This window comes from Balaenoptera borealis (genome assembly GCF_965194805.1).
Source record: "Balaenoptera borealis genome assembly, chromosome: 7".
NCBI lineage: Eukaryota > Metazoa > Chordata > Mammalia > Artiodactyla > Balaenopteridae > Balaenoptera > Balaenoptera borealis.
In genome coordinates, this window is record NC_138864.1 from 56623002 (window position 1) to 56646911 (window position 23910).

The 23910-nt window shown below is 35.4% G+C and overlaps 1 protein-coding gene and 1 long non-coding RNA gene across 7 annotated transcripts in view; one reads left to right on the plus strand and one right to left on the minus strand.

The window, feature by feature from the left end:
* Nucleotides 1–23910, plus strand: part of LOC309631771 — a 253878-nt gene that overhangs the window by 208361 nt on the left and 21607 nt on the right. Inside the window, exon 2 of one of the 3 annotated variants that reach the window (XR_014246517.1) lies at nt 2481–2574. This is a non-coding gene — a long non-coding RNA (uncharacterized lncRNA). Of the gene's footprint in view, nt 1–2315; nt 2884–23910 lie in introns of those variants that run through there. The other 2 variants (XR_014246518.1, XR_014246519.1) reach the window with 2 other exon arrangements.
* ITGB8 (integrin subunit beta 8) overlaps nt 1–23910 on the minus strand; it is a 93914-nt gene that overhangs the window by 39664 nt on the left and 30340 nt on the right. For 3 of the 4 annotated variants that reach the window (XM_082398311.1, XM_082398314.1, XM_082398312.1), the window contains exons 2-6: nt 19766–19851; nt 13424–13595; nt 4446–4692; nt 2890–3055; nt 2151–2309 (exon numbers count right to left, since the gene is read on the minus strand). In XM_082398311.1, coding sequence (XP_082254437.1) covers nt 2151–2309; nt 2890–3055; nt 4446–4692; nt 13424–13595; nt 19766–19851 — 830 coding nt within the window. The remainder of the gene's footprint in view (nt 1–2150; nt 2310–2889; nt 3056–4445; nt 4693–13423; nt 13596–19765; nt 19852–23910) is intronic. The other variant, XM_082398313.1, reaches the window with a different exon arrangement.

The following is a 23910-nucleotide window of genomic DNA, read 5'->3' on the forward strand; positions in this document are numbered from 1 at the left end:
GATCCCTTAAAACACAGACCTGGGATAAATGAGATAAAAATATTCTTCTAAGGTATTAATAAACACACTACTCCTTGGTTTATTCAATACATATCAGTGACATGTGGAAGGTTCATTGTTTTAAGTAGGTAAAACAATTTTCAAGAAAGCAAATGAAGTTCATGATAGTTTGTCCAAATTCCTGATATCATAAGAGCCCAAACACTGTGTAAAATTCCATCAGAATTATAATTTGTGTCCATAAGGTTATATGGCATGGCATATGTCTAAAAGTATGAGAACATTTCTTTGCCTTAAGGAATCCTTCCTATATGAGCAACAGCACCCTCTAAAATACAGTTATGGAGCGATGACTTCAGTGACTTGGCAAAACTTCAAAACGATAATGCAATGCAATTTGAGAATAATGTGATTATTATTTTCCCTTTAAAAAAAAAAAAGCTTCTACTTGTCTCACAATAGAATAGTTCCTCTTGTCTTCTCCTCCACTCCCAGTAAATGAATTAGAACTCTATCTCAGATTAAAAGAGGTTGAATGGAAGAAAAGATAATAAATGACTAAATTAAAGTGGATGGGTCTACCAAAGTGAAATGTGGCTGAGTAGAAGAGAATTAGCAAAGAGAAAGACACTAAGGGAATAACTCCAAATCCTAAAATTTAAAATTCAAATTCTAGTTATTTTTTAAAATCTTTAAATGTTGAGGCTGCTTTCAAGAATCTAAACCAACCAAGGGTTGAACTTGTTTTATGCGGTAATAACAGTTGCTGCTCTAGACTTTCAAAAAGTCTGGTAGAATGTTTCAGATTAACAAAATTTAAACTATTTAAATTTCACTCATGGGAACCACACACATTTCAGCATAATTTATATGCTTCTAATATTGCATTTCCCAAACTGTGCATGAGGTGCCTGAGAGCACTGCAGTACACTCACCAGGGTACCTCAAAATATCTTGAATTTTTAAGGGAAGCACAGTAATACGTGGCATCTGTCAGGTACCCATGAACTACTAGCTGGAGGTGGTTCACAGCTTTACCATTACATTTGGCTCTGTTCTTTTAGATGATGGCATATCTTTGCAAAACTGGGCAACGTGAAAATCAGTGCGGAACAGGAAGTGAGGATGGTTATATCTAGTCCGATTCCAAGGCTTGGGAAGTTCCCATTGTAACTTATTTACTAAGAATGACAAACTATACATATATATATATACACACATATATATTTTTTGATGTTCATGTGTATTATTTTTTTAACTGGCTACTAAGTTTTTAGGACTAAATAGTTATGTTATTTGGACCTAACTACTTAATAAACAGAACTGTCAGGCTGTTTGTTTGCTTGTTTTGCCTACGTGTACGAGGGAAAAGATTACTAAGACACTAGGTACCGCAGTATAAGAAAGTTTGGAAGCTTTTGTTCTAATATTTGCATGCCTGTATAAGTAGGTGTCACGTCACAAGTAAATGATGCTTTATGCAGTTATTTTCTACATGCAGAATAGCTAATGCTGGGAAAGATGTTGTTCTAAGAGATTGTATTTAAATATATGATTCAGAGCCGAAACTAACCCTCAGGAAGCAATCCAGATATGCACTGTTTAAACAAAAGAGCCCTTAAATATAGATAAACTTCAGAAGGAAGGAGTGAGGTATAAAATTGAAAGCCGGTTTTGTTTTAGTCCTTTTTTCCCCTAGTCTCTACTTTGATTCTGTCTATTTTACTGCGAGGATTCCTCAAGCCAAATACATTCTTCTTAATCTCTAATATGTTTTTCAATACTAACCCTGTAGTAGTTATAAGTAAACTAGTAAGGCAAACGTATATGTATATGCTCTTTTCCTTTTAAGGTCCTTCAGTTGAGTAAAAAGTAAGCTCTTCTATCACTCTTATTTTCATAAATTATACAGTGCTTTGTAGGACATTAGAGAGTCAGCTACTACATATTATCAAAGTATTTCAGCCTTATATTTTATTGAGCAGAATTTATAGACTGCATTGTTCTGTAACTTGTCTTTCATGACTTATCCTGACTCTGCATCATGATCCTTTAGGTAATTTCTTGGTACAAGGACAGCTGAATTGCCAATTTAAACTTATATTGTAACCAGAAGAGTCATAACTACTAATAGGCTATTGCTGTATTACCATGCTCGTTGATCTGACGTAGACGTTGTTTTTCAGGTGGCAGTTTCCGTCATTTGGCACCACTATGCCTGCCAATTTGCTATCTAGAGCAAGATGAGATGTCTGATCTGTCATCACCAGCAGCAATCTTTTAGCTTCTTTTCGCCATCCAATGTGACTCTTAAAATAAACATGTAATTAGATCTTGTACAATAACATAGACCTTTACTATGGTCTTCATTTCAAGTAAACATTAAATTTAAAACATTAAGTCAGGCTAGAATGATGTGCATAAATTCAATGCTGTTTCATAAATAGTATTAACTTTTATTTGTATATCCTCTTCCACAGCCGTTTGACCACACTATCTCCTGGCTAGAGACTTCTGGTGTTCCACAGAGGAAGAACAAGCCAGGTTTATGAAGTACAGACTGCCCACTGTGATGTGAGTAGGACAACAAGCTATTTCTGTTTTTTCCTTGGAGAGTAGTGAGTGAAAAGAGCAGCCCTTTTGGAAATGATTTTCCAAGTGCAGAAGTTATTCTTTCCCTTTTATCTTTTCCTATTTATAACCCTCTCCTAATTTAGCCCCTCTGTCCTGAACACATACCAAAATGAATAATACTGGTGACGAATAACAGATAGGAGAAGAATGTATTCTTCTATGCTATGTTTTCACTCCATAAATCAAAGAGAAAAATCCTAAATTCTTGGAGAATTTTTCATCTGAGCAAATATTCAATAATGTGAAACTTCTTACCTCACAGACAGCTGCCTGAAGCATAGCATCAAAACCTCCTTCAGGTGTATCTATATTTCCAGAGATCTTCTGTCTGTGAACTGCTTTTTCAAACTCAGTGATGTTCTCCGTCAAAGACAGCACATGGATATACCCATGGGGAGGCATACAGTCTAAGTTGTAGTCACTATATGGGTATAGAAGAAATGCAAATTCTGTTTTACTATGCGTCCTTCAAAGATCCAAAATACTACTCATAGTCATAGTAAAAGTGTGTGGTTGATGTGAGAAGGGAATACCTTTTTTTTTTTTTTGCCAAGAAAATTTTATTAGAGAAAATCTGTATTTTATAAAATCAGAGAAAAGCTCAATATTGGTGAATATTTCTTTGCATGTAGGAATATAATGCCTTGGTTGTCAAAACATAAAGAAGATTAAACATGTTTCTTTAATATAGGACACCTAAGGGCTTTTATTATGCTAATATGCACTGTTAATTTTTAAGAGGAGATGAGAATTTACAGTGATTTCCTATCACATTTGCCCATGGAACAGCTGAAAAACACTTTTTGGGAAATGTTTTTAGGAATTCAGTTAAAATATTGTACTACTGTTCGATATTTTAAAATATTTTGCTAATTTTAAAGTGATGCTTGGTGTAGGATTATTGATGAATGGTCAAAATTCATTAAAATTGTTTTGAGAATCCCATAATGTCCCCAAAGGTGAGGATCATTCCTCAGGTGCAGTTGTATTCGGGGAGAAGGTGTGTGAAGCTCCATGTGGAGAGGCATCGGTCTTGTTCCTCTACAACAGAAAGCAGAGTTGTTTTGGTAAATTAGAGTATATACTGTAAATGATCTGGGCAATTCATGGAAGTAGGAAAGAAGATGATAAAATGAAATGTTTTGTTAAGGAAGAACCGAACACATTTATATTTCTCTCTGAAAATTCTACAGGCTAAGTATCGTGTGAGAAATTCATGTTTTAAAGGTCTGTTTTCCTTTCATAGTAGGGAATATGCTGTTCCAAAATGATAAGAAAAAGGGCTCTTTCTAGCAAAAAAATTCTCATCTTTTGACCTACCTACCTACCCTCCATGTGCTAGCTGAGTTTTCTTTGAAATCACATCATAAGCAATGTAATTATAAACAGTCACAATACAGTAATGGAAATATAGATGCAATACTGGCAAAATAAGTACTTTGAATTTGATAAACCTTAATTCGGCAAATTTGGAGCAATCAAAAAAGGAATACAGAAATTTCAAAGAGGTATTTTATATATATATGTGGTAGCCTGATTATTGGAGGTTTATCCAAAATTACTAATATTATTTGTGTTTTTTGTAATAGGAACTAAGTGAATGATATTTGAAGAAATATAAAGTAAAAAGCCACCCTTCAGTCTCAGAAGTTTTCAGATAGGAACATACTTCTTCTATACATATTTTCATTTATCATTTAATTAAAACAAAAATATAAAATTTAGTAAGTCTTTGATTTAAAAACAAAATGAGGTTTTATAAGATCTTAAATTTGTTTAGCATTAGGAAGTCCACGTCAAATATTAGATACCTGCATTGATTATGAATTCTTTCTGGATGGATACTAATGTATGGTGAAACTGTTTTATCAACGTATGAGCCAAATCCAAGGCGGAAGTCATGGGAGAAAAATGCCATTTTTCTAGATAAATCATTTCCAACTGAATTTAATTTTTCAATATTATTGTGCATTGATGCTGAGACATCAACCAGATAATAAAGATCCACAGGATATTTCTTCAGAGGATGAATTTTCAGCATAAAATTAGCTTCAGCTCCTAGTTCAAAGAAAGGCAAACATAGTATAGTATTCATTTTAAACATCTCAGGTTAAGCTATCAATACGTCAGTCACATTTTAGGTGTAGAACAATTATCACAAATTTGTGCATAATGAATGAAATTGGGACTATTCCAGAATAATTTCAAGGCAGTTTGGAAACCGTACCATCCCAGACATACCAATGTCTTAGTCTCCAACTTCTACAATGCATTTCTCATAATTCTATAGGGCAGATAGAGATAATAGCAAATAGACCAGCTCAACATAAATGTAATAGGGAATATATTTATCACCATATGAACCTGTATTTCTAGTGTCTAGTAAAGCACAGCACAAATGGCAAGCAGCATTCTATCATAAGAGAGAGTAGGTGTCTGTGTTTGTTTTCAGGTTGCTTTTAGATATGAAGACAGCCAGAAAGGTATTCTAAGAAAATTTACCCCTTATTGGATGCAGGTGTAGATTCATTCTTTTGGGTTAAGGCATATTTACATATGAGATGTGAAAACTCTGGTACTGAGAAGTACATTAAGCTATTCAAAATCATTCCTACCTCATCATGAGTTACTTGATTAGATTCTCCCCAACGGTTAGTTGTAAGAAGAAATGAGACAGTGGTCTGAAGAATGATACGCAGCAGTGCCACATTGAGGACCTAGACAATGTAGGGGACAGCATTTGTCCAATGCATAATGGGTGCATGATAAACATATGTTGAAGAGGGATCACAGGGGCAAAGAAACTGGATGAGTAGAGAGGGTCACCATAAGGAGAATTGCTGGAGCCTCCAAAAGACAAACTGTCTTTGCAATACAGTTTTATTTAGTTTTCTGTCCATTATCAAGTGATACAAGGATCTGGTACCCTACAGAGTTAGTACTTCTGTATTTAACTTTTTAAAGTACATGATGAAAAGTTATCAATTTAAATACAGGAAGTTTGTGAATTTTACTTTTTTAAATAATAAAGCAAATGCTTGTAAGTCATTAATTATTTGTACATGGGGAATATTTTGAGTGGAAAAATTTTTTTAATAAATACCAATTTGTATACATAATTGGTAGCCTGATCTACTTATTAAAGGAATCTTACAATTTATCAAATCATATTTCCAGTCTTAATATGATTAAAAATAGCAATATTTTAAAACTTACTTCACAAATCAAATGTTCTTCAGCCAGATTATGGAATGTATTAAAAATAGTAAGGTTTTTTGGTCTGTAATATTAATTATGGGAAAAAGGGGCTATTTACTTATTCCTAATTTGCCTTTAAATGCAGGAAACTTCTTTATTATAACATTCTTGGATTTTCAGCCCAAGAGTTTGGGAGGAGAAATTGGGCTTGCATAGCCCAGCCCAGTCAACTCTTTCACTCCTTTTTTTTGGGAGCTGGGCTGCCTCCAGTGAACATATATTTGGCTCTGCTTTCCAAGTATCTGGTGAAAAATCCTGCCCATGTGGAAGTGTCCTGCAATTTGGGTAGAGAAGTTTAATTCAGAAGAATGATAGAATCTGGTAGACAGGGCTGGATCGATGAGAAATAGAAATGGAGCATATTGGGGAGTGTGGTTCATGTGGAGGAGCTTGAATTTTAATGTGTGGGTCAGCATTTAATTTTTAATTTTTTTAAAGTTGTGTAGTTGTTTTTTAACTGTTGACTTGGACATATGGCTGAAGGCATTAGGAACTGGCCACATGGTATTTTCATCTTGATGGATCATTATAGTTTATGGTGGCTCTGTCTAAAGATGAATGGCTGCCTATTTTTATAGAGTCATCGAAAAATGTACCAGATATTCAGCGTATTGTGTGAGTTGTTATATTATTGGTTGGTTATCTCAGCCAACAGGCAGAGTCTACATAGCATCAACAAAAGCACAGGCCTTGGAGGCCTGAGCTATTCAGGGAGCTCCAGTAAAATGCTAGCCACACAGGGGCCTTCAGCACATGTCAGCTGCTCATAGCCTAGCAAGCGAATCCTAGTCTCACTGGCCTCAGCAAAGAAGAGGGCTTTTAGGAAGCCTTGCCAAATGGCCATGGTTAGAGGATGCAGGCTGCTGTAGCTTGATTTTGATTACATAGGTGCTGGCGTTAGCACATGTACCTGGGTCAGTTGAAGACCTCAGCGTGGGCTGACACCTCAGTAAGACAAGTTTTCACTAAAGGAGAAAGGAGAATCTTTCTGTACACAGGCCTTTTACTCATCGCTGGAGAGAATGATAATCGCTACTTTTAAACTGCAAGGCCCTTGAGTTTCCTAAAAGGTTCTAGCTTTAAGTAGTAAGCTTAAGGTGGGCAGCCCTACATAGGCTGACCCCAAACCCCACTCTGCTTGTTAAGGAGGAAGCTGAAGGGGCCAAGCTTAGATTACCACATTTTGCCCATGAGCCTGAGACATTGCCCACATTATGCTCTCAAGTTGGCTTTGGATTGGATAATTATATATGATGGAGAAACCTTCTCTCGGAGGCAGTAGAAATACCTTTTCATGGGAACATGAATACCATGTCCCTGGATAAAATCGCCATTCAGTTCCTACTGGGGTGCCACCAACACTGGGCTCAAAGGGAAGATGACATTAAAGAGGTTTTGAATATATCAAATGAGAAAGAAACACATCTAAAAATAAGACAATATCTGCGGCCATCACCACTGTGATATAAATTCCAGCAGCAATGTCTTAAATGCTACTCTGAGAGAGGAGCTATGTGGGGGTGGATTCTTTTAGTGGGTAAGAGCTACTAAGTGCAGTGATCCACATAAAATATTTACCACAGTATTTGGTACACAGTAAATATATAGACATTAGTAATTATTACCATTAGTATTACTAGATTCTAACATTAGATCTGTTCTAATGTTAGAACAGATAATAGATAGAACTGTTCTATCCAACATTAGATAGAACTATTCTAACATTAGATAGAACAACATTAGGATAAGAACTGTTTATTCATCTCTGAAGCCTCTGGGTTTGGTACATGCATAGCCACTCATAAATGTTCTTTAAACTATATATGAAGAATATTTTGATACAGCATTTCAAAAGGCCCATATATATACCACAGTAAGAAGCTAATATTTATAACTTCTTTCCCATAGTTTAGGGAGATCTTAAATAGTTTCTCTCTATAAGAGGAAAAGAGTATCATCTGGCCCCAAAATATTTATGCAACCACTTACATTATCTCCAGGAAAGCTTCATTCTCATAATTTGAGATTCTAAAGGCTCAAACCCTATTCCTTTGATTAACTTTAAAGCCAAGAAAAGAGTCTGTGACATAGAATAAGAAAGAGGACTTGGAGGAAAGTTGAGACCTACTTAGAGCTATTGCCAATATTGGTTTGAATAGACCAAAAAACTAAAGTTGTTCGAATGAGTTTTAAATCACTCACATAATGGCGTGAGTATCTCTGAAGAGCTGGCTACAACAAACATGACTGGATATTAAGAAAAGATAACTAAGAAATATTCTGCATAAGATGAAACTGAAAAGCCATAAGAAAATATGGAGAACTGTAGCAGGAAGAAAGAGCTGCCAATTTCTATTCATTATCCTTGAGCAGGGGAAGGAGAAGTCCCAAGAATAAGACTAGTTTGAAACAGCAAGGTACAGACTCCAGCACATTTCTGGATTTCTGTGTGGGATAAAATGGGGGATATGTGCCAGGTGTTGTGGAGGAAAAATGCATGACTATATATTTTTAGGTTTTTTGAAAAAAGTTTTGAATTCAAGAAGAATACCTGAAAAATTTTACATTTTAAATTAAGCTACACTAAAGAACTTTTTTTCTTTACAGTATTAAAATGAATCAAGTTTGAAACCTTTTCTTCAATTAGTGAAGTACAAATTATACTAATCCTTGTCATATACATTATATTACTTCTGAAACAGAAATCGAAAATTATCTTCTCTCACCTATCTTCCTAAAGATTTCATTTCATTTCACTGTTCTCAGGGGACATAAACTAGGATTAGTAGCCTATTTCTGTTATTATTTTGCCATAAAATTGATAGGTAAAAAATTTAAAAAGTATAGTTTAAGAAGTGAAAAGTAAAAGAAAATATCTTTTTAAAATCTCATTTAAAATATTCAGTTATATACATATTTTATATAGCCCTAACATTCCTTTAAAAACTTAGTATATGATGTAATAGAAATATTTTTATTTTTAAAAATAAAAACTTTTTAAAATCCTTAATAAATGCTACATTGAAGGTCATGAATTTTCATCAGGTAAGAATAAAGTGATTATCTATAAATAAATCTAATAAATCAAAATTAAAATTAGGGAATAAATGTATTTTACACTTAGGTATTCATTATACCAGACCCTCAACTCTTATATATGTGTTAGGGTGCAAAGGACTTTTACATTGTAAGGAATGAGGTTCCTATATATCTGGAGTTGGTAAAATACAGCTTTATATATTATATGCCAAAGCTGGCATGTCTTTGATGCCACGATGCACTTTTAGATGAACTTATTAAATCTATTTTAATAATTATTTGCTATATATGCAGATTATAAAAATATAGTTCTGTCATAGCTATATTGGAAAGATAACATACACATTAGACAGTTACACTATTTTCACACAGAAATTCATGAGGATTGGGGAATTGACTAAAATCAAACCCTGTAATGATTGACATAGACATTGAGCATTTGTCTTTTGATTCTCCTACTCCCATGATCTCATTCATACTACCTTCACTTACTGCCTCATGTTGACATCTCCAGCTTCTCTATCTCCAACCCTATCTCTCCTCAGAACTCCAGCCTCTAACGGATAAGTCACTACGTTAACTCAAGATGTCTGTTTGAACTCAGACTCACCCCCTCCACAAAGAGCAGCCTTTCCACCTCACCTAGATGCTCGAGCCAGAGCCCAGGTGTTCCCATACTCATCAATCACCAATTCCTGGGGATGAAACCTCCGGATTATCTCTCAAGTCTGGCCATTTTTCTCCTGCCTTGTTACCATTACTGCCATTGCTTATCTACAGCACTGAAATAACTTCCCAACTTTTGAACTGTTAATTTATAGTCTCAGGAGGATTCAGCCACCATTATGTCTACAGAAGAGAACAGACTAAATTCATTTAAGTGTATAAATTTAAAAGTAACATACCAGTATAAAAAAATGCTCCTTGTAATTTTCAAATCTCAAGTATTTAAAAAAGAGCAAGACATTTTTAAAGGCTATTAGTCATATTTTTTAGAGGTAAATAATATATGATAAGCCTCATCTGTTGGCTCTTGAAAATTAATATTCAATGAGAAAAATAAGCAAATTTGTATGGAGGGGCAAATCACACACAAAATGGAGAGATAAAGATAGTTGATAAGCTTAAGAAAAATGTTCACGCTTTCTAGTAATAGGAAAAAGACAAAAGAAAACAGCTAATGGACTAGTTACACTTAACAAACTGAAGAGATTAAAAAGAATGAGAATGGGCGAGGTTGACTCTTGAAAGCCTAACTGGACATGAATTTTTCTTGTGAATAATCTGGTAATATACATGACCTAGTAAATCTATTCCTAGGAATGTATCCTAAATATATATGTTGTTATATATATGGAGAGATAGATAGATAGAAATAGATAGATACATGTATAATGAGTATCACTGAAGATTTGTTTAAACAAACTGCATTTAAATTTGATTGGGACTGTCTTACATTTATTGATTCACTTAGATTTTGTTACATTACTAGAATATATTTATAGAAAACTGTTATTTTTATAATATTGTTTTCCTATTCAGGAACATAAAATTCTTCTGCATCTATTCATACTGTGTTTTACGTAGCACAATAGACTCTACATATTTTTTTTTTTTTCTCTACATATTTTTTAGAAAGTTAATCACTAAGCAGTTTACATTTTAGGTTGCTGCTTTGAAATGATCCCTTTTTAAGTTATATTTAATACTGTATAGGAAATTCATTGATTTTTGAATATTTAAAAAATTTCCTTCCATGGCCTTTTATTTTTAATTTTAATAGTTAGTTTTCGTTGATTTGCCTGGATTTCCAGGTAGACATATAATGATAATTTTGCTTTATCTTTTCAAAATGTTGATAACTCGTATTCGGTTTTCTTGTCTGATTGCTTTTATGTAAAACTTTCAAAAGGATTTTAATACATATTAAAGAAGTAGTCTTCAATTTTGGTTTGGGCAGGAATGGATACTAAATTTTTATTGTATGATTTTGGGCATCTATTGAGATAACAATATATATTTTTCTTCTTTTGGCAAACTAAGATGATAAAAATACATTAATTTTAAGACAATCAACTACCCTAGGTTAAATCTACTTGTATGGTGACATTGCTTTTTATTATCACATGCAGTTTAATTTGATTTCTTAAAATGTTATTAGGGATTTGATACTAGAGTTATAAGCTTGTAAAAATTGAGTAGCTTCTATGCCTTCTCTAAAACCATGGAAGAGTTTATGTAGCATAGGGATAATGTGTTCCTTAAATGTTTAGGGGAATATGAAATCATTTCTTCCCATGAAAACATTTAGACCTAATGTTTTTAGGGGGGGTTTCTTTTATAATTTTCTTAACTTCTTATATCTTTATTAGGTTTCTTAGGGGTTTCCCTCTTCTTGAGTCAATTTTAGTCATGTATATTTTCCTAGAAAATTATCTTTATTATCACAATTTATATATATTACCACATTTAATACATTTAACCATTTTTAATATTTTCTTAAAGTTTTTTTTTACCCAATATTTGTTTCTCTGGTTATGGTCTGTATAATCAGGTCATTTGCTTTTTGTCCTTTTTTCTTAATTAGCTTTGCCAACAATTTGTCTATTTCATTGGGCTTTACAAATAACCAGATTTTGGATTTATACGTTCATTTTACTTTTTTATTTCTATTTTGCATTTCATTTTGTTTTTTTTCCTTAACTTATGAATTTCTTCCTCTTGTTTTCCTTATGGTTATTTTGTTTTTATTGTTCCTATACCTTTATCTGGATGCTTCATTCTTCTTTAATAATAAAAGCATTTAAAGTTTTGAATTATCCTGAGAGCAACTTTGAACACATCCCATTATGTTATGATGTGTGTTGTTATTATTGTTATTATTAAATAGTCTATGACTAGAGTTTTGATTTATTCTTGGAGATAGAATTTATTTAGGAAAAGCTTTTCTTTGTTTCTCTATTATTTAATATTTGTTTATCCTCTTGTATTGATTTTAAATTTTATTGCGAGGTGTTCAGAGATGTTGGCCTATAAAAAGTTTCACTTTTTGGAGTTCAGTTTTCTTGTATAAAATGTAATTAATTTCTAAAAATATTTCATGGCCTTTGAAAACATTATTTTATATATCAAGGATTATGGATTGAATTTTGTCCCCTCCCTGCCCCCCACCCCCCAGCCAAATTTCTATGTTGAAGCCCTAACTCACAATGTGATGGTGTTTGGAGATGGAGCCTTTGGGAGATGACTAAATATAGATGAGGTCCTGAGGGTGGGGTCCTCATGGTGGATTCAGTGCCCTTATATGTAGAGACAACAGAGAGCTCCTTTTCTGTCTGTCTGTCATTCTCTCTCCCTCTCCAGAAACCGAATCTGCCAGCACCTTGATCTTAGATTTCCTAGCTCCTAGAACTTTGAGAAAATAAATTTCTGTTGTTTAAGCCACTTAGTGTATGGTATTTTGCTATGGCAGCAATAGAAGGTGGCAAGTGTCATAATCTTACCAACCTAGTTACTTTAATTTTTGTGTATCCCTTTCCAGCTGTCACTCATTTATGTCCATACTGGGCTGTATAATTGTTGGATATGGTGAAGTGCACAGTTTTAATTGGAAGCTGGGAATATGCCTAGGGCCAAGAAAGAAATGGATTTCGTTATTTTGGTAATCCAAGAGTCTGGGAAAAATAGCTCAGCTTTGGAATTGGGAAGTCATATGTCGATAATGGATATTCAAAAGTTTAATGACAGGACAAGACCACCCAAAATGAAATAATGATGGCTTGAAGGCAATTGCATACCACTTAAAACTAAATGTATCTAGTTGAGTGATGCATATCTTTGTACCTGAACTTATCTTGCCATATGTAGTTAGTTCATTGGGATTCTCTGGCACTGGAGAAAATGAATAATTTCCAGTGGCCTGCTACATGTGCAATACAGTGGTGTGGAAGGATAAGTATAAGAGAAGTATTGGAGGAAAAGTGTATGTTACTCTCAGGGGCCAAAGCATCTCAAGTTAATTATGATAATTATGAATTATAGTTTTCTGTTTAAAAGCTTATCACAAAGGCTCTAAGACTTAGCTTAATTCACATCTCTTACTAATTAATCAACTAACAAATTCAGCAAACACTTATGGAGTGCTTACTACATGCCAGCACTCTGTTAGGCATTGGAGAAACAGAGTGGAATAAAACATGTTCTCTTTCTTCCAGAGCTGGCAGTGGCATAGGAACACAATTATAGTACAATGTGATCAAGTTTGGAAACACATAATTATAATATAGTGTGGTCAGGTTTGCAGAGAGTGTCCGAGGCCACACAGCTAGCTATAGTCATAAGAAAGACTAGAATTCTGATTTCTTGATTCTGAGCCCACTCTTATTTCTACTGCAGCAATACTGCCTGCCATAAAATGTTAAATATGAGCAAATAAAGCTAGATATAATGTCAAATTAAGAATCATCATTGATTTATTTGAAAATAACCATACCTTGACGTAGCTGAATCAGCACTTCTCCTGGTGTCACCTGGGTATTGATTTCATTTTCACTTGGTGTTACATGCACAGATGGGTATTCTATCAAATCAATTGAGCAGCCTTTGTTTATTAAATTGGAAACAATATCACAACGTTCATTCTTTGATCCACCTGAAATGAAATCCTGTTTAAAAGAAGGAAAATCACTGATGTTTTTAGTGCATATCATCTCAGTTATAACCAAAGAAAACCACATAACAAACACTGCAAAGAAGCCATCTTCCGATATTGTACAAATTATACAACTATTAAGAATAGCTGCATGTTTCCAATAAGAATACTGGCAAATTTGTCTTAAATAAAGCTTTAATTTCTAAATCTTATTTTGAAAGAAGAAAATGAATATTAAAAAGGAGATTTAAACTAAGTACTTTAAATACTGTTAACTGATCACTGTAAAATTATACCAACTTAATTCTTCCTAAATATTTTACTTTGGAAATACTGCTCCAAAAGAAAATTTAGCCAAAATAGACCATTCAGTGTGGTTCCACATGTAAGCTTCAGTTCTCAAAGAACCCAACTGGTATATTTACTATATACTATTATGTTTGGAATGTCAGAGCAAGTCCTTAGAAATCACATGCCTCATTAGGTACTGAAAACTCATAAAAGAATGAATTGGAAATCTATATTTCTTAGACTAAAAATTCTCTGACTTCTTATACACGTAACAGCCTGTAATTCAGTAAACCAAGGAAGATGCTCATAATGAGGCTGGGAGATATAAAAGTGCAGCTCACGGTGCTTTGTGACCGCCTGGGGGGGTGGGATGGAGAGGGTGGGAGGGAGGGAGATGCGGGAGGGAGGAGATATGGGAACGTGTGTATATCTGTAGCTGATTCACTTTGTTATAAAGCAGAAACTAACACACCATTGTGAAGCAATTATACTTCAATAAAGATGTTTAAAAAAAAAAAAAAGTGCAGCTCAAATTCTCCTGATTTTGAACAGAATCTTGAACTTTCATTACCATTCAGCACTGGTTAGTTGATGGTAATCCAATAGCCATCCAGTAAACTTGGAATTAATGGAGCAAGCTTAAAATATAATTTATCTTGACTGAGAAAGATTTGATGTTTTTATTTTTGAATGTAACCATTTAGGTTTTTTCCTAAGAACAGGAAATGTATTGAAAAGTATAGAAATATAGTTTATTATATATAGTGTTGGCCTGAATTATTTGGGATATTTGCTTACATATTGCCTGGATATTTGCTTAGTGATCTTCCTGGATGTGGCTATTTTGATCTGGCATTCAGTCATTCCTCGTCTAGTTCAACCGATTCAAAGAATTGGGTTTCTGATCAGTTACTCATTCAATCAAAGAATGTTGACTGAATACATACTCAGGGACAGTAGTTTGTTAGGTGCTGAGGATACAGACTGGAACACGACAGATAGAGTCCCTGTTATCAGAGTCAACAGACCATCAGTGAATTCAGCCATTAAGCAAGTAAATGCAATTATCATAGGCATTAAATTTAGGGGAAGCACAGAATGTCATAGGGTTATGGAGAAAAGAGATTATATTCAAGTTTAATATTACTTGAATGTGAGATCACTAATTATGAATAAGGAGATCCTTGGCACTGGTGAGGAATTAGATGGGATGGTGGTAGGCAATATAAAAACATTCATACAAAGATTTTAATTTAATTCTTCTCTCAGTTTAGAAAAAGGGTTGGAACACTAGAGACAGTGGGACAAACACAGCTCATGGCTTGTTTTTGTATGGCTTGAGTGCTAAAAAATACTTGTTACATTTTTTAAATGCTGTAAAACAATAAAAAAGGAGAAGAAGAATGTACAGCAGACATAGTATGTGGCACAAAAAATTTTACTATGTGACCCTTTACAGTACTGATCCTGAATTAGAGTGTGGTGCACAGTTGTAATATAAATATAATTAAAAGACAAAAGAGAGGGCTTCCCTGCTGGCACGGTGGTTGCGAATCCTCCTGCCAATGCAGAGAACACGGATTCGAGCCCTGGTCGGGGAAGACCCCACATGCTGTGGAGCAACTAAGCCCGTGTGCCACGACTACTGAGCCTGCACTCTAGAGCCCACATGCCACAACTACTGAGCCCACGTGCCACAACTACTGAAGCCCGTGCGCCTAGAGCCCGTGCTCCGCAACAAGAGAAGTCACCACAATGAGAAGCCAGCGCACCGCAACAAAGAGTAGCCCCCGCTCGCCGCAGCTAGAGAAAAGCCCACACGCAGCAACAAAGACCCAACGCAGCCAAAAATAAATAAATAAATAAATAAATAAATTTGTTTTAAAAAAAGACAAAAGAGAATATGTTCTTTTCAATCAAGATCTCCAGGTGTCATTGGTGAATGACTTCATGGGAATAGAAGAATTCCATTTGCCTTGCTATTGACCATACACCTAGATTTTAGCCTGAAGTTTAAAATGTTTAAAGCCTTAATTTCTCATTTCCAAGTTTATCCTATCTGTTGTTAAAACTTAGAGGTTCTGAATGTGAGATTTAGTTTTTAAACAACTTGGAGCTCCTCAGAGAAAGGTGGCATATACTGCTAGATATAAGGGGCTGGATGGGGGATCTCAGGTGTCCCAGAGCCTGGGGAATACTGAGCGCGCATAAGGCTTGGTACATGTATGCTCATTCATGCCTCCCATGAAGGCCACAGACCAAGGGCCACATGCGTTTTAATTTAATTAATTTAAGTAAAAACTGCAAGCCTTCAAATCAGGAAAGGAAATAAAGTACAAATAACTCTGATTTTTCTTTGCAGCCGGAAATTTTGTGATTTGTATATACAGAATGAAAAAGAGGGGAGGGTGGTTAATTCAGTGCAACTATACATCAAGCTATGCCATTTGACCTTTAAATGTCAAATCATTTTGCTGAAATAGGCAAAAAAATATCATTTGTTTTGCAGTGTCTGAATCAGCATGGCTGTTTTTACTCTACTGTAAAAACTAAGTTAGAAAAACATTGCCAATTTGACAATTAGGTTTGAAAAGGGAAGAAAAGATCGTGGCATCAAAATAAAGAATGGAATGCTGCCCCTACCCACTGTGGCCTACTTTCCACTCTGTATAAAAGAAAAGAATTTGAAACCACACCCTTTTAACTTTTGGTGTTTTGTGTCATTTTAATGTCTTCTAATTCTTATATTTTACTTTTTTCTACAAGAAATACTCAAGCAAACTTATACTCCAGCTGTCTAAAACCCATTTGAGAATGAAAAGCCCAGGTTAGAAAGTTACCCTGGTTGGCTTCTCATCAGTTGTTACTTTCATCCATTTAATGTAATAATCTGGAGATATAAATAGGAAGAGGTTTTTCTCCTACTCATTTCTGAGTCTTTCTAACCTCCAGGCATGGCAATCTGCACAGAAATGAAAGAATTCTATCATCTTCCTTTTTGATAGTGAATGCCCTTTGTATTATATTTTAGTTTAATTATGCTCCAAGGCTGCCCTGTAAACTTCTGGCTATGTAATTACAACCTGTATCTGACATATCAGGCAGAAGAGGAAGAGAAGTCTTCAAAACTTTCACATATGTTAAGTCATCTTTTTTTTCACATATGTTATGTCAAGTCTTTCACATATGTTAAAAGGAATATGAGGCATTGAACTAGGTAATATTGATACAATTTTGTCTATCCTAAATATTTTCCAGTTCCTTTTATGTAGCATGGAGAGAAAGAGAAGTCAAAATATATAGAATGGCAGATTGACATGCTACACAAGAATGCAGACAAATTGATTATACTCTGTGTAAATTTTCTAGTGAACTTTTACTTTTGACCAGCTTTGAGAATTATACAAACCAGGCTTAAGTTGTTCATGTTTATCTTTTCTAATCATGAACAGAGAAAAAAATGCATCTTTCTTTCTTGTCCCTGTACTCTTGCTGGCTGAGAAATAAAACCATCAGTTGCATATGTGACTAAATGGTGGGCAATCTTTCAAAATTAACCATTGCATTTTTCCTTTCAGTTGTGTCAGGTCAGCATGTAGGGAGTGGACAGCTCCTTCTGTTAATGATATGGCCAGTGACTGAGTCCTAACATGGGTTGCTTCCCCTGATGTTGTATTCTTAACACAGGCAATTTTCTTAGTTTCCTAAGTCTGAATGAATTGCTCTAGAGTCTCACCATAGTTCTTATAGTAACTTAAGCAATGCCTGTGTGCCAAATGCCTCCCACATACAGTTTCATTTAAACTTCACAACAGTGTATCATAGTTACAGTTATTATTTCCATTTCAGAGCTAGGGAAAACTGAGGTTCAGAGTGGGTAGGTTAACATGGCCAAGTTTACATAGTTGGAAATTGATGGCACTGGGATTTGAATCCAAGTTGATCTCATTTCAGAGCCTGCTTTGTCAACACATAAATTAGACTACCCTGGCACCACATAGAAGAATATTTCGGGATATGAACAGCCAAGTCATTTCTGGATGTTTTCTGAGATCCCCTTCTGAGGATTGGACCAACAGCAGACACCTCTGGAAGCCACCCTACATTTCCTCCTTGGCTTACCTCCTTCCATTGGACCACCCATTCCTCTGAATACACAAAATCCCTCCTCCGTGGCAGGACTGACATTGCTACTCCCATAACTGTGACTCTCCAGACTTTTCATGCCAGTAGAGGTGTGAGATGGAGAAGGGTGCTCTCTGGAAACTGACATTCTATATGGCTGGCATGTTGCATTTAGCTGGTAACTGGGTTTCTGAACCATCTTTTGAAAATTCCTCTAAACTATAGTCACTAAAGTTCTCAGGAGCTGAAGTTAAGTTGGCACAATCTTCACAACTCTAATGATCTTCCTTGGTCATGCAGTAAAGATCTAAAACGGAGTGCTGGGTGAGGGTCACGAAATATCAACAAACCAACAAATGTAAAACATACCTGACGAGGAAAAACTGGAAGTAAACTTCAAACTCAAGGTTATAGAGATGAGGAAAGGGAGGCTCAGAGAAAAGAGTGAATTCTGTCTGGTCATTTGGATTATAGGAGGGAATGAGATTGGTCCTGGAAACTCTGGAATTGTCCTCTCTATGACATTGACTGGCTCCATGGGTTCTGGCAAAGCACTGCCTAGTTTTGAGTGACATCTGATTTTCTGACCGATAAAGCCCAGAGTACATCCAGGAAGCCTCTGGGCTGTCAGTAGGAGGGCTGCTTACTTTCAGAAGACGTGGCTACTGTTTCATGATCCCCACCCCTGCCTTTTTCCTGACTTGTTGCATAGAAGAAAGTAATGTCCATCATCCTTTGCTACTTTTCATATTTCTGTTTGCTCTTGGGGGTGTATAAAAGGGCAAGTAATAACAGGAGAGATTGGAAAGATAATGGTAGGTACAGTTTTTTCAGCTAAATCAGAGCCTGCAAAAGCTAGAGATTTCTCTTCATGTCAAGCAAAAGGCCATTAAAGGTCTGTTTGTTTCAATTCTCAGGAACTACATAAATAATCATAAAGTTACCTAGGCAATCTCATAAAAGAAACCCCAAATTAGCAGTTGGCTTCCTCATTGACACTTATTATATGAGGTAGTTTTGATTGAAGATTACCAAGGAAGGAAAAACTCAATACAAGTTTAGAGCCAAGAAGGAAGGAACACATTATAATCGTTTTACTAAAAAGTTTGTTATTGGGATATGTTTCTCTTTATTTGACTATAAAGACACAAATTTTGAAGAATAAACATTTTCTGGTTATTCTCCATGTAACAGAATTTAATGTACACAATATTGCATGAATAGGGTCACATGTCAAAGAAAAGCATCCCATTTTGCATAAGTAGCCAGTGAACTGATGTACAGTGTTATGAAATGGAGCAAATCACTTATCTCCAAGTATTTCAAATAAAAACAAATGAGATGGAACAATAAATTAGCTTGCTTTTCTTTAATAAGCAAGCACAAGACAACGATCCAACTTGGATATATAACCTAATGCCCCAAGCTGCAGCAAGAATTTCACACAAAGCCTACTGACCTATCAAAAGTTACTATCCGTGTTTGCCAATTCCCTCTATAGAACAGATGGAAAACATAAAATGGTTTGCACTTCATTTCAAAATTACCATAATTTTCCTAATAAAAAGGTTATACTTATATTCAGCCAGATATGCTGTTTCCAAGCATGAAACCAAAGAAAATTTTCCTGATGCTCAGCAGTATCTTTCTTTTTCTTGATGCATCTTCAAGGCACAGAATATTAGGTCAGTGAAATCATGCTAGAAAGAAGGTCAACTTTAAGGAAAAGAGAAAAGAGCAAAAAAGGAAAGAAAGAAAAAGGCACACCTCTTGAGCACACCATCCACATTCCGGACCCAGCGCAAGGCACTTGGTGCAGGACACTGCATTCGAAGATGCACATCTATTGTCTTCTGTAATGGAGGATAAAATGAGGCATTACGGTTTACTCTGATATTGGGAAGTATGTGCAATTCTAGACCAAAATGTATTTTGAAAACTGAAATAAGCTGACCCATAGTTTTAAGTACATGACATCAAAAAATATACAATTTCTTTGGGAATTGTTAACCTGATCACTGCAATTAATATGTACCGTATTTTCTTCATAGCTATCATCTGGTTTTATAAAATTAGGGAAAAGAAGGTGATAAAAATATGACTTTAATTAGGTTTTGGGGTTTGGTTTGAAATTCTGTTGCAATGGCAGAGGATCCTCCAAATTTTTTAGTGTGCTAAAGTTTCACTGTAGTTCATATTATCTGAACCAATGAGGTGTTTTTGGATCTAGAATTTTTCTGTAAAAATAATCATATACAGACTTCAATCTCAACATGTAAATCCATATTAAGTCATAGTGAATGAAGTTTCTGAGAAACATTCTTGATGGACATACACAGTAGTTCACTTGGTAATTCTGACTGCATTAATATTGATTATTTTGGCATGCAGGATATCAGAACCAGACAAAATGGCATTGATTCAGTATTTTAGAAGTAAAGTGGTTAAAATGAATGAGTTGTTTTAGTTAACCTAATTTAATTTCTCTGACTGGACCACTTTAAGATTATGACCAATTCACTTTTCCATAGCTACCCACACTTGTCTATTATGTGTTAATAACATAGTTGTGCCTGGATGCTATTTACCTATATCCTTCTAGCCACTGTCTACTTAGATCATTAAAAAGAGGCTCATATTACAGACTTAAACACATAAAATATAATAAAGAGTGAGTCATAATTTATTTTATCATGAGGTTTTAGTGGAACAATCACATGCTTCCCGTACTCCATCCTTTACAATGAAATGTCCCAAGGACCTGGGAAATCACAGCATTCCACCCATCTCACTTACACGCACACAGTAAATAACATAGACATCCTGGCTTTAAGTAGTTCACAGTCCAGGTGAGGCGAAAACTGTATAAGCAAACAATAAAATACAGGGTGATAAGCATAACAAAATATCACCAATGCACTATGGGAATATGGTGAGGATCTTCTCACTCTACTTAGAGGGAAGGGCAGGGGTCAGAGAAGAGGGCATGTTTATGGACGGCTCCCCAGAGGCAGTGATAACCTAGTATGTCTCTTTGCCCTCTCATTTTGTTTATTCTCATTTGGGTTCATCTCTTTTTAAAAAATGTAATAGGCATGAAAGAAGACTGTGTCTGTGCCCAGTCACACATGCATATCGAAGTTTGAAAGGGGATAGAGTCTACAAAATCTCTAGCTATCCCCATCTAATTGGTTTCTCTTTTTCTTCTCTCTCAACTTGTCCCAACATTCTTGAAGACAGGGTTAAAACGGTTCTGACCTGGAGGTGGCATGGGATGGGCGTTGGCAGTGAAGAGAGAGAGAGGAATACAGAGGAGTAAACATAGCAGAGAGGTGCGTTGGGATATTGGGAAGTATGTGCAATTCTAGACCAAAAGGTATTTTGAAAACTGAAATAACTGGGGTGGTAGTGAGCACTCTTCCCTGTATTTCCCCAGACACCAATGAGTTAAGCTAAAAGCATTTTTCCCTAACATCTCATTGTTCTATTATCCTTCTCTTCTGTCCCCTTCATCCTTTGTCCTTGGCTTTACATCAGCTTTTAAAATACACTATCCAAAACATCTTCCCTGATCTAGATGCACTGCACTGGCCTAGAATTTTCTTCACTGGCCTAGAATTCCAAGGACTAAAAAAATAACTCATGTTTGGGCTCTCTTTACTACAGTGTGGTCACCAACTATGAAGACTCCATAACCTAAAAATCTTCCTTCTGACTTATCCTCCAAAACTGTAAAACCTGCTTATTCTTAAAGTATTCAGAAGAGGAGTGACCTTTTTAGTTTTGTCCTCAGAAAGCAAATCAGTTTAGGTCTAGAAGTCAAGCACACTTGCAGACCTAACTTGACCTTTACCAACTCTTAAGCTTGCCCCAGCTGGAAGATGGAATTAAGTCTATTTCAGATCAGAGTTGACCAAGCCTTTCACTGAATAGGTAGGACTTTTGCTCTGGCAGTTAAGACTGCCTCCTAGAAGGGAAGCTGCAGATTCTATTACTTTGGTCTTTGTTTCTAATGGTTGTCTGACTCTGTCTTAAGTTAACCTGGTTCAAGTTCAAGTCAGGCTCCTACTTCTATAGCACATGTAGTAAATAATGAATTTATAAGCAAACATCTGTTCTCTCTGAATCTTTTTTAATTAATTAATTAATTAATTAATTTTCAGCTGTGTTGGGTCTTCGTTGCTGCGTGTGGCCTTTCTTTAGTTGCGCCGAGCGGGGGCTACTCTTCGTTGCAGTGCGCGGGCTTCTTATTGCAGCTGTTTCTCTTGCTGCGGAGCACGGGCTCTAAGCACATGGGCTTCAGTAGTTGTGGCACGCGGGCTCAGTAGTTGTGTCACGTGGGCTCTAGAGCGCAGGCTCAGTAGTTGTGGTGCACGGGCTTAGTTGCTCCGCGGCATGTGGGAACTTCCCCGACCAGGGCTCGAACCCGTGTCCCCTGCATTGCAAGGCAGATTCTTAACCACTGCGCCACCAGGGAAGCCCTGTTCTCTCTGAATTTTGCTTTCTGTTTTCTTTTAAAAGTTCTAGTGCCAACCTCTGTTCTCAAACTTCAGACACCTAAGGATGATGACCAAGGGACACAGAGACTTTGGTTCTGTTAATACTTCCCAGGTTCCAAGGCTGACATTTCTCAGAGTCTATTTAACTACAGGAAAAATGATCCTGTTTAGATGATATGTTTATTAATATTATTTTGAGGATGTTTAATCTACAGAAGTGAAAGGAAGAAGAAAATGGACCAGGAAAAAAATAACCTAAAGACAGTAGAAATTTCAACGTTTAGCTTGGGATCTTTCCATAAGTCACGTGATCAGATCAAGTGAAAGTTCTAGGAAACATTTCTAATGTTTTTCTGGTCTAAAGTCTACACCACAAAATTTCAACAATATTTAAAGGATGTCCATAGTTATCTGGAAGAATGAACTGAAAACTGATGAAGATTATCGTCCGTGGTATTTAGAATCAATCATTCTAGATCCTCCTGTTACTCCTAGACAGAATGATTTGTAAAAAATGCAGAAATGCATTTTTTCCAGACAGCATCCTCTTCCTAATTGCATTTACTATACAAATTAAATTAAACTTGGATAATTATATAAAACTGCTTCCTTTAAAAAAAAACAACAAAATAAACACTGTTATAATGGATATGTATTCTACTTTGATAACAGTCAAAACCAGGCAAATTGAGCACATGTAGAATAAAGTTTGGAGTATAACTTCAGGGTTTCCTTGTTCTAGGTGTATATCATAGTCATGTAAATGTTACAGGTATCTTCAAAATACATTACCTGATTACTGAAAGTTCTTGTGTACATGACACTTAATGTGTTATCATTTGATATAAAAGTTAAAACAAAGAAATAGATTCGTGTTTTAATCACTTGTAATTATCTAGTTATTCCAAGTTTTGACTGAGGAACTGTTTCGTAAAGGCCCCTACAAAAATATAGGGAGGGAGGAGGTGGTTTAGGGCTCCTTCTTTGAAAATCAGGCACAGGAAACAGAACCAAAGTCACAGTTAAATTTCAATAGGGATTAAGTAAAGGGGCAAGGGAGAAAAGGTGGAAGCGTGGGAAGCTCTTTGGAAAAGATGGATCTGAGTAGGGAAGCTTGGAAGAGCTTAGAAATGTATTACAAGGAAGTTAGTGCCTGAGGCAGTATCTCAGAACAGGGAGAGCAAGTAAACAATACAACTATTGGTATTTCTCTTTTTTCTTCTAGTTTTTTCCTTGGAGTTCACATAAATAATACAAAATTGAATTGTTCATTTATGTGTTCTTCATTTCCTCTTTTAATTAGCATTCAGAATACATGAAACATAATTTTACTTTTGAAATAGACAAAGAAGCAGATATAATTAAAATAATTATAATAATACATATGTGGCAAAACTTCAACTACTAAAATAA